This window comes from Mus caroli, chromosome 8 (genome assembly GCF_900094665.2).
Source record: "Mus caroli chromosome 8, CAROLI_EIJ_v1.1, whole genome shotgun sequence".
Taxonomy (NCBI): Eukaryota; Metazoa; Chordata; class Mammalia; order Rodentia; family Muridae; genus Mus; species Mus caroli.
This window is the reverse complement of record NC_034577.1, coordinates 25,235,598-25,247,217: the sequence shown is the minus strand read 5'-3', so window position 1 is coordinate 25,247,217 and position 11,620 is coordinate 25,235,598. Positions and strand designations below refer to the sequence as shown.

The window sequence follows — 11,620 nt, the reverse complement described above, 5'->3', positions numbered from 1 at the left end:
GCTCTGTGGCTCCCGCCTGTCCCAGAAGCCGTCTGCCCCCGTGGTCCCCACTCTGACCTGTACAGACTAAGCTCGGCGGAGTCCCGGAGCCAAGATGGCGCTCCCTGCAGGGCAGGTCACTGTCCTCCGACTCTTGATTGCTTTGTCTTTTAAGACTGGGTCTCCCTGCATAGTCCTAGCTGGCCTGGAACTCACTATACAGACCAGGTTAGACTCAAACACGCAGTGATCCTCCTGTCTCTGCCTCCTGACTGTTGAGATGATATAACCCAGCTATGGTTTATGATATCTCCCCCCCATGTGTGGGTGAATTATGTTTATAGGTGCATGAGCATTTGAGTGTAACCATGAGAGGGCCAGAGGGTTGACATCAGAGTCTTCATCAATCTCTCCTCATCTTATAAATTGAGATTGAGATATACAGAGTCTCTTACTTGTACCCAGAGCTCGTGAATTTTGCTTGTTTTCTAACTTGCCTCCTAAGTACTGGAATTACACAGTAGGTTGGGACCACACACACACACACACCACATACACACACACACACACACACACACACTGACATTTACATGGGTGTCAAGGACTGACATTCTGGTCTTCACACATGTGTGACAAGTAATTTATCCATGCAGCCACCAGCCAGTCCATTGTGTTGTATCTTATTCAGTCTCCTTATGGGCTGTCTACCTCACTAAGACCTACAAGAATAGCTCATAACCATTAGGGCTTTGGTACTCTCATGTACGTGCCTGTGCATACTTAACCCCATTCTGGGGCGTTTCCTATGATCACCATTTATAGATAAGGAAATATGTGTCCAGCACAGCTTAGAACTTGACCTGACTGAGGTGAGGAGGAAATAAAGGACAGAAAGACACACAGACATGTCTAGAAGAGCTGAGGTCAGATGGGCCTTGCTCACGTCAACTATGCAGGTCCACTCAGGACTTCATTCTCTCCTTACACACTCACTTGGGCATCCCTGACTTCCCACGGGAAAATTGAGCTCAAAAGATGGAGGAACCAGCTGGTATGAGGACACACATTTAAGGTTTGTGCTGGATACATAGTGAGTTCAAGGCTAGATTTGGGGCCCCTAAAACACTGTTTCACACGCACACACCCTTGATAACATTTTTTTTTTTAAAGAAAAAAATCGAAGCGCTAGACTGTGAACTCCTAGTTAGTTCGAGGAAAGGCTTGCTTTAAACTCATTCCTTTGGATTCCAGTTTGAGTTTGTTTACTCCACTGCATCTCATAACAAGTAGAGAAGAGCATCCGTATTTTCCTCAAACACAGCCACATGGTATCACTGATTCTTGGCAGTGGACCCTTTGTTTATAAAATATTGGGAACTCTGGGGTTGGAGAGATGGCTCAGTGGTTAAGAGAACTTGCTGTTCTTCTAGAAGGACCCAAGTTTAGTTCCTAGCATAAACATACACACGCCCATAAATAAAATACTTTTCTTCTTCTTTTTTTTTCTTTTTTCTTTTCTTTTTTTTTTGAGACAGGGTTTCTCTGTGTAGTCCTGGCTGTCCTGGAACTCCCTCTGTAGACCAGGCTGGCCTCGCACTCGGAAATCTGCCTGCCGCTGCCTCCTGAGTGCTGGGATTAAAAGTGTGTGCCACAACTGCCTGAATAAAATACTTTTTACTTTAAACTTTATTATTAAAAATAAAATGTTAATGGGCCGGGCAGTGGTGGCACACACCTTTAATCCCAGCACTCGGAAGGTGGAGACAGGTGGATTTCTGAGTTCGAGGCCAGCCTGGTCTACAAAGTGAGTTCCAGGACAGCCAGGACTATACAGAGAAACCCTTTCTCAAAAACAAAAACAAAAACAAAAAACCAACCAAACAAACACAAAACAAAATAAAAAACAAAATGTTACAAATAAAAAAAAAATCACACATGGAAATAAACCAGACACAGGGACTATACAACTCAATGAACTTCAATCCAGTTGGAATAAAATATATAAATAAAATACTAAGGACCAACTGTCTTGTATTTGCTCATGAGACAGAATGGCCACCATTTCAAGGTCAGTGTGGAGCAAATGTAGTGAGATCCTGTCCCTAACAAGCAGACAAAGCTCATTTCTGCCTTGAGATCCCAGTATAATCAAGAAGAGTCCATGAATCTTAGGTCGTTGTTTTGCTTTCTGACAATCCCTTGGCCTAGGTGACACAGAGGGAGGGAGGGCAGAGCTACTTGTGGCCTGGAGTGAAGTCATCACCTGCCTACAGGTGGCCAGCAGAGGGCCTTCTGTGGGAAAGGTGCGTCCAAGATGACAGGCCCATGGAGTACATGCCAGGGGTCATGGTGTTTAGTGCCTAAGTTCAAAGGCTCAGCCTTGCTGGGAATTGGTGAAGAGAGGGCAGCTTTGAGGTTTCAGCACAGGGCTGGGAGTCCCTCTTCTTCGAAAGTGATAGCTTGAGCAAAACTAATATAGAACCATTTTGTCTTTGTGCTCACTTCATGGCCTTCTCTTCCTAACTAAGACTTTAAGCTAATTGTTTCATATGTATGCCCCACTGTTTTGTATGTAGATTTTAAGCTTCCAAGGTATGTAAATCCAAGAAGCCTTCGAATCCCACTTTCAAGATGCCTTAGGGCTAGGATGTAGTTCAGTGGTACAGAGCTTGTCTAGCACAGTCCCGGCTTGGACTCCCCAGCACAGTTTGTAAAAGTGCTGCTTTAGCTATCAAAAGATTTCATGTAAAGTCACTTTAAATAATCGGTAAAACTCCCTGGCCCATGGATGGCCATTGTTCAACTCTGTGTGCGAAGCTTTCCAACTTGCGAAACATATAATCCATCGCCTGGTGGTTCAGCCCGTTTCTCGAGTGTCCCAATCTGAAGGTGTAACTTTTGACTCCTATGAACTGGGGATGGACATTCTGGATTTCTGTCTTGGCTGCGTTGTCAGCATATAAGAACACTCTGCCCCTTGGCTGAATGATCAAGTCAGGGATTGCATTTTAAGCACGAGGAAACACAGATATTTTCCCCCCTTTGTCGGCATTCTTCTCAAAAGGTTGCTCACAGTGGTGCTTAAAAGATAATTCTAGCTTGCTAAATTTAGGGTGTGGATCAAGTCCAAAGTGAGAATACTCCATTGGTAATTGTGCAAGGAACGTTAATACGTGCAATGAGGAAGGTTGTCCTGAACCCCTAATGATCTTTCCCTCTCTCTGACACATAACACATAATTTAACAAGATTCAAAGTTAACTGAGCTGGTGACACACTCGTTATCACCACGACTGAGTTTTCAATATCAAATGAGGGCAGTTTTATATATAAAATATGAAAAAAGTACGTGCTTAGTATATGCTAAGTCTTGGCTTCAATTCCTAGCACTATAAATAAAATAGATAAATGATTTCATATTTGAGTTATTCTTTAAAAAAAAAACTTGAAGTCAGAGGTATTTTCCAACATCAGCAAGTTGAGTTATTTTTGTGGTACCAGGGGGTTAAGTTCAGGGCATTGGGCATCCCAGGGAAGCGTCTACAGCTTATCATTATTCTCAGCCTCTGAGGTTTTAGTGCAGAATCTTATGCTGTAGCTCAGACTGGCCTTGAAATCCTGATCTTCTTGCAAGAGCCTCCCCAAATGCTGGCTTTCCAAATGTATCTTCCCGTGCCTGGCTTGCACGGGATACAAACAAGTGTATCATTCTCTGTAGCTTGCTTTGAAATGCATCAGCATCACAGCGATGATGGAAAGGTAACTTGATAAAGCAGATATAGCAAAATGTTCCTGGAATAACTCAAGTGGGCCACTCTACAATTTTCTGCTATAAAAGGATGGAGGTGCCAGGTACCACACATAACTGAGCCAGCCTTTACTTCCCAGGAGAATTAGAGCTGGTGCCAGACCAGGGCAGCTATGGGTCCTAGAGGTGCTTCAGCTTTGGACATGCTATTCAATTCCACACCTTCCAACCTGGCCTCAGGTGACAGGTTAGTGGTATTAGCAAGGTTTTTGGAGCACCCCCCAAATCGTCCATGGTTAACAAGCACAGAAAGATGGAGTAGAGGATACTGATCAATGGTCCCTGAATTTTTCTGGAAGGGACATGTTGTAGTTTCAAAGTGAAATCCCCTACAAGTTCATGTGTTGAACACTTTTTCCCCAGCTAGTAGAGGTTGTAGAGGTTACAGGACCTTTAGATGGTGGCAGGAGGCTCACTGGGTAGATGACCGAGCTGGGAGGCACTGAGCTTTTACAGCATCGTCCTGTCTCATCTCTGCTTCCTGACTGCAGCCTTAAGGTAGCCACTCTCTTTCAGCATCATGCCTTCCCAAAATGGACAGCATCTCCTCAAATCATGAGGCAGAAGAAATCCATCCTTTGCAAAGTGCCTTGTCAGGCATCTGGTCCCAACAATGAGAAAGTGAAAGAAATGTGGGCCTACTATCTCAGAAAGGAAATGAGCGTGGCTTAAGCAAAAGCAGCTGGCTAAAGGCCACCAGTGTCTTGCTCTGTTCTTTGGTCTGTATCCCTCCAAGTACAATCCTTTAGTTTCTTGCTCTCTGCATTTTTTTTGTTTGTTTGTTTAGGGGGCTTTAGAGACAAATGCTGGGCTCTTGTCCATAGAAGCCTACCGTGGGAGTTTTTAAGCTATCTCTGGCTTTCTGTTGACATAGAACCTGAGTCAAAAATAACCCAGCAGAGATTTAAATGTTTAAAGTCGTAAAGGAAACGATCCGCTGGCATGTTATCATAACTATTGCATTTTGGACTTGAGTTCCAGTAGAGATTTCTTCTGGTTTTATTGGCTTCTTTATGCTACATCATTTCTTTAATGTTCCAGACATCACAAATGATATTCATGTCTTTGAGGATATCAGCACCCTCTTGAGAGTCAATGCTTATTTAATGAACATTTAGAACTCAGAGCCCCATTCATGGTACCTACAGCCCATCTGGAAAATTCTTCAATAGTATGGCATCTTAGTAATGTTAGAGAATAGGAATAGATGAAGAAAAATGGGGGGAAAAAGAGGAAGAAAAGTGTGCTTTGTGGGGGGTCATGACTGAGAACACTCAGTAGCCATCAAAAGTGTCTTCCAGTATATCTCCTGGCTGATGTCCCCCTAGCTCTTCCTCTACAGAGCACATGATGGTTTCTTGTTGAGCTGTCACATAAGGAACGGATCAAAACACAAAGGTGACATTTGATGTCTTTCCATCAGAAGGGAAATGGGCATGGTTTTTATTTTCTTGGATTGGATCAGTTGGAATCCAATGCTTATTAAGTGGGATGATAAATGGCTTCATGTCCCATGAATTTGTATAACAGTTCTTGTCTCCAACTCAATCACATTTGCCCCTCTGAACCTGTGGATGAGGCTTCAACAGAAGTCTGAGCTTCCAGTGACCTGGAAGGATGTTATCTGATGTTCAAAGAGATGGGCAATGTGATGGAATGGAGGGTAGACATGGATAAGGGACAATCTTGACAGAACTAAGGAATAAAAATTCTAGTGAACACATGGGAAGTGCTGGTTGAATAGAACTATCAAGAGGAAGGGTGACTTCTCCCCCTCCATGCACCTCCCCCCATCCCCCCATAACCCTGGCTATCTATGTAGACCAGACCAAGCTGGACTCAAATTCAGAGATCCACCTGCCTCTGCCTCTGAGGTGTCAGGATTAAAGGCATGTGTGACCCAATGTGGTGGCCCACTTTTAAATTCACCTATCACCATTATCCAAAGCTATCGCTGAATTTCAAATTCTTCCCTAGAGGAGCTCTGTCTCATTTCATTTACCCGATTTTAAATGGTGGTTCTATTTAAGACTTAAGTCATTCACTGGGGGCTGGAGAGATAGCTCAGAGTGGTTAAGAGCACTGACTGTTCTTCCAAAGGTCCTGAGTTCAAATCCCAGCAACCACATGGTGGCTTACAATCATCCATAATGACATCTGACACCCTCTACTGGTGTGTCTGAAGACAGCTACAGTATACATACATATAAATAATAAATCTTTTTTTAAAAAAGTCATTCATTGTGGAATTAAACACAAGAGACACCAAATTAATTAAACAAGTAATCAAACAAAGACTATAAATTCCAAGACCCTGCCCTGTTCCTAACAGTGGCTAGGGTGCAGCTCACAGGACTGCGATGAGGCTTGTCTTCCCAGGCTGCACCAGGCTTGACAGCACCTGGTACTTTGAGTCTTTAGCACCATCTGCTTTCAAAACTGTGGGGCAAGGAAAACGACACTGAACTTGGATCCACACTGCCTGGGGTTGTGTTAGTTAGCTGACACTTAGTGTTTAATTATGTGAGCACCGGTTGTTTTTTTTAAACAAACTAATCCTAAATTCAGTATATTCAGAGAAGCAAGAAAAGTCTTCTGGGGGTTGTGTGTGTGTGTGTGGGGAGAACAAAAGCCCTTCTTTGCTGAAGCTGGCATGTACTGCTTACAACACAACTTCCTTTGATCTTTCTCCCTTTCAGATATATTCAGGGTATACATTCTTTGCTAATTTGAATAGTTCTAGGTCTATTGTAGCTGCCTGTGGCTATATACAGGACCCAGAGGAGAGAATAATTTGCTTAGTTCTCAGATGGAATATAGTGGGTTTTTTTTTAAGTTTTATGTAAATAAACTTGAGGGTGCTTACTCTATCAAATCCTGTTCCTGGCTTTCACACAGTGCCTCCTCCCCTTATATTCTAACCTACTGTCTTTCCCACCTTAGTTCATACAGAATGGTTTGAACTCTCTGGTCCCCACAGTCTGGTTAATCACAGTCAATGTCCACATTACTGCTCCCAAGACTGAGCATGTCTTGGCATACACTCGGGCTGCTGATTGAGCATCATGTCTTGGCATATACACTCGGGCTGCTGCTGACAAGACAGCTGAGTAAAGATCTCGATTATGTGAGCTTGCCACCCAAGCACAGTGCTCACACCATTTCGCCAAGGTCAGGATTTGCCTGTCAAGTGGCCAAACCGGGCAGCAGGTGTTCTAAAAAGGCTTAACCAAGTCACTTCACCGGTGACTGTGTGAATTGGGGACATAGTGTCTAATTGTGCTTAGCAGCTGCCAATTGAGCTGATCAGCTAACCAGTATCATTTTCCCTTCTGTGTACTCTGTAATATATACCACTGAGGTTCAATAGAAGCACGGGGAATAAAAGGTATTTCCTGCCCCCATATCATTTTGACCCGGTAATACTGTTTTGAAAGCTGTGAAACAAGCTTTTTCGTGCTAACATTTTCATCAGGATGCTAACACTGATGAACCCTCCCAGTTGCAAGGAGAGATGATGAGGTGGTAATTAATACAAAGCCAACCTGATTACTTTCTCCACCAGTGAATCCACCTGCAGCAGGAACTGAGGGGTAGGCTGAAATCGGCTGAGAAAAATACATCAAAATTCCTCAATACTTCCAGACTATCACTGCTAGAAGAGGAAGTGGTGACCCAGTTGAGGGAGATCTGTTTCTCTTAAGGTTGACAATAGCAAGCAGGGGTTAAGGAATAAAGGCACCTTCCTGTAGAAGAGCCTAGAGTCAGGTACCCATTACACCTTGGTGTTGTCCAAGATGCACAAGACAATGGCTGGGTAAGATGGCACCATACCTACTCCAGGTATCTAGTACTCAATGATGGGTAGCTTTTTCACAGCTGGTATCAATCCAAACCATGCTCAGCAAATGGCTTTCCTCAGCTCAGCACCCAAGGCGTGCTGACTGCTTGACTGGCATCGATCTGTGCTCCCAAGCAAGGGCCAACCAGGGTCTAGTTACCTTATGCTTAAGAAAGGTGTTCCCAATACCATCCCATTCTGATCGCACTCACTGTTGACAGCAGGCCCCTTGGGAAACTGGCAAAGCTAAGCTGGAGGCTGTGGGTGGAGGACCTGGATGCACGCAGGGTCATACCTGTCGCTACCACATGGAATTCTAGATGTGTGTGGGAGGCTAGGATGTGCCAGGGAGGGACTGTCAGCGACACAGGAGTAGTAAAGAGATGGGGTGCCAGGTTAGCTACATGGGCCTCTGAGGTCGTCAGATCACTGACAATCAACCACCAGGTAGAATTCAAGTCAGTTGAGTGAACGCTGTGCTTGAAATCAACTTTACAATGTTTCTAAACCTTCCGATGACTGATCCTGGCTTCATCAGATCTTATTTTATACCAGTGTTCAATAAGTAATCCCCCCCCTTTTTTTTCCCCCATTCCAAAAACTGAGCCCAGGGCCTTGAGCAGGTTACCCAAGCACTCTATTGTTGAGATACATGTCCAGCCCTCAGGTTTTGTTAAGGATTAGAAACCTCTAGTATGGTCTGACTGGGGGAAGGCAGGTAAAGAGCTCTGTTCCCTCTCTTGGCACAGGCCACAACCACAAGCCAAAAATCTGATTAGAGAAACATGTTATTAAATTTAATTTTCTTTAAATACATAACCTCTTCCCACTCTCAGCCGCCCTGTTCAGGGAAGGAAGGGGACACTCCCCCACCCCCATCCTGGGTGGGGGAGGGGCCACACGTGTAAAGCCTGAGATGGTGATGGTGAAGATGAAGTATAAAAATACTATTTACAGAGGGGAAGCAGACATCCGCACTACGGTATCCTCTCGACCATCCCCAGCCTGAGGCCCGTTTTGCTTCCAAAAAGAAAAAAAAAGCCCCTGAAAATGGGCTTGAGGATTAGACCCCTTCCTATAGAGCAGGGTCTCTTCCAAACCAATGATGACTAGAAGGCTCTGAGATTAAGCAGGGCCAGGAAGTGAATGAATAGCACCTCAGATCCTAACAGGGGAGGGCTGGTCCCATCACCCTGCAGCCAGCCAGGGCGAGGCTGGCCTTTGTTTCTGGCATCCCATGTAAACATTGACTTCTCCCTTTTTTAGGGCCTTGCTTTCCTTGACTTCACACAGAGCCTTTCGTCTTGGTTTCTTGATCTTTCTCTCCTTTCCCTTGGAAACCATCCCATGGAAGGCTCTGGCAGGAGTGAAGGACATGGGTGGGGCAGAGCCTTTCAAGGTCAGAGTGGCTTGTTGTCCAAAGGGAGGTGCCCATGGTCACAGTCACCCAGTTGACTCCTTCCCAGGGCAAAGATGAGGTGGGTGGAGATGGATGGTTGGACAGTCAATCCAGTACCAGGATAGAGCAGTCTACCTGGATGAGGCCATTGGAAATGGATAACGGAGAGAAGCCCTGGGAGGCGGAGACTGGACAAGTCTGGTACTGGTCCCGCGGTGCTGGGAGAAGCTCGGCTCTGTCATCCTTGCCTTTAGGTGAGTGTGAGTCTTGTTCATTGTGTAGAGAAACCCAGGTACCCAAAGTAGGCAGTCTTCTCCAGTGTCCATGTGCCAGGAGCACTTACACCAGTTCATCCAGCAGGATTCCGATGCTCTGTGAGGTCTCCGTGGGGCAAGCGATGGGCTTGTTGCACATGGGGCAGACACAACGTACTTCTAGCCACTTCACCAGACACCTGCGAACAAGAGGACTGTTATGTCCAGGGGACACTCCAGATGGCGCCAGCTGTCTCTGAGCCCAGCTGCTTCTGAGAACAAAGTGCCCCTGTGTCTGCCCCAAGCTAACCCCTCTGGTGTGCTGATCCTAGGGAGTCATTGTTAAACAGCACTGCAGAGAAGATGAGAAGGTTCTTGAAGATGCTCCCTAATTATACCTCCTCAGGACCACCCATCCCACCCCATCCCACCCCTGACATACTTGCGGTGAAAGGCATGCTGGCATGGAAGCACGCCTAGTTCATCCTTCCCCTTGAAGTCTTCCAGGCAAACTGCACAGGTCTGCTATGGAGAGGGAGAGAGGGGGAGGGGGGGAATCTGTGAGCTAGGAGTCTGGAGGCCATCTTGATACACCCATCCTGAATATCCATCCACCACCTCATTCTCAGACAAGGAAAACAAGCTCCAGCCCAGTCTCCTGTGTCAGTCAGACCCCGTTCAGCCGTATTTACAAGACTGTGCCGACAGGATAGCAGCCAATGTAGCTGCTTAAACTTAAATCGACCAAATGAAGAAATTATACACGTAGCACACGCCACCCCCATTCCCACAATTCTTCAAATGTTTTATTCCAAATATGAAAATGCGGGCTCAGATTCGGATCAATGGTAGAGCTTGTGTTCATTATCCGTGAGAGTCTACATTTGATCCCCTGCACCACAATCAAAACCATTAGAGAGTTTTTGGTGATGACTGCTCTACAGTGACACAGGCCTTTCACAAAGGGGGAGTGTGACCTCTCTGCTCAAGATCCTGGTTTTACTTTTTTGGAAGACAAACTCTCACATAGTCCAAGCAAGCCTCAAATTCATTCTATAACCAAGGCTGCCCCCGGATTTCCTCATTTTCCAGCCTCTACCTCCCTAGAGTTGGGACTACAGATTTGTGCTACTAGGTCCAGTTCATTGTTGATCATATTGTGAGTTGTTAGATAAGTGCTTGTGAGAAGATGGCAGCAACTGAAGGCCAGGACCAACGGGGATGGTGATAGCATGAGGAAACAGTGCATCATGGGAGAATCAGCATGCTCATCAACAATGAACTGGACGAGGTAGCACATTACACCCTAGACACGGATGCAATTACTTCATGTCACTGATTAACTCCTCAGGTATTCCAATGTAAGTCTTCTTGGCTTAGGAGACTAAGTTTTGCTCATGGTGCCTTGGGTGCAGGCTGCATTCAGATAAATTCTAGGCTGCTCTCAGGCCCTGGAGGTGGCTCTCTGTATTTCCAATGTTGAATGGTCACCTATGGCTGATGGTTCTCAGGTAGGAGAGTACAGACTCGGAACATTCCTATTAACACACAAATTAACTGACGGTGTTAGTCTCAAAGAGTTTTTTGTCCTTTCTAGCCTACAGCACGGGCTAAGGAGGGACACGGTAACAAAAATGAAGGCAGTAGGGTAGATGGGATTATCTATCTTGGTTGTCAAGTTGACTATCTGGAATTTACTAAAACCCAAATGACTGGGCTCACCCAAGAGATTTTCCTTCTTTCTTTTGTTGTTGTTTTTGTTTTATTTTGGAGACAGGTTTCTCTGTGTAGCCCTGGCTGTCCTGAAACTCACTCTGTAGACCAGGCTGGCCTCAAACTCAGAGATGCACCTGCCTCTGCCTTCTGAGTGCTGAGATAAAAGCATGACCACTACCACCCTGCTGTGATGAATTTTTCTTAAAGAGTGTGAGGTAGGAAGAACCATTTCTGATCTGGATCTTTGAGGTGACAATCTACATCTTTAATCCAGGTTTTTCGAGGTGGCAAGATCCACGTTTGATCTGTGCGACAACTTCTGCTGGCAGCCTAACAGAGGACATGGAAGGAGGATGCTTGTTTGCTCTCTTTGACTGCTTGCACTCACTCTCTGACAAGTCTCCTCTTTCACTGGCTTTAGAGATTACTTCTTTGGGATTTCAGAATATACTGAAGACCAGCTGAACTGAACAACTACTGGGTTCTTGGACCTTCTTTTGGTAGATAGCCATTGTTGGACTAGCTTGACCGCAGCCCGTAAATAATTATTCTCATATTGTCATATTCTCTCTCTCGTTCTCTCTCTCTCTCTCTCACACACACACACACACACACACACACACA

General features: G+C 45.3%; 1 protein-coding gene across 3 annotated transcripts in view; it reads right to left on the bottom strand.

Annotated features, from left to right (window-relative positions):
• Positions 1-4,761: 4,761 nt before the first annotated feature.
• Positions 4,762-11,620, bottom strand: part of Rnf122 (ring finger protein 122) — a 21,840-nt gene continuing 14,981 nt past the window's right edge. Inside the window, exons 5-6 of one of the 3 annotated variants that reach the window (XM_021170739.2) lie at positions 9,723-9,805; positions 4,762-9,480 (exon numbers count right to left, since the gene is read on the bottom strand). In XM_021170739.2, the coding sequence (XP_021026398.1) occupies positions 9,366-9,480; positions 9,723-9,805 (198 nt within the window). In that variant the 3' untranslated portion in view covers positions 4,762-9,365. The remainder of the gene's footprint in view (positions 9,481-9,722; positions 9,806-11,620) is intronic. The other 2 variants (XM_021170740.2, XM_029480767.1) reach the window with 2 other exon arrangements.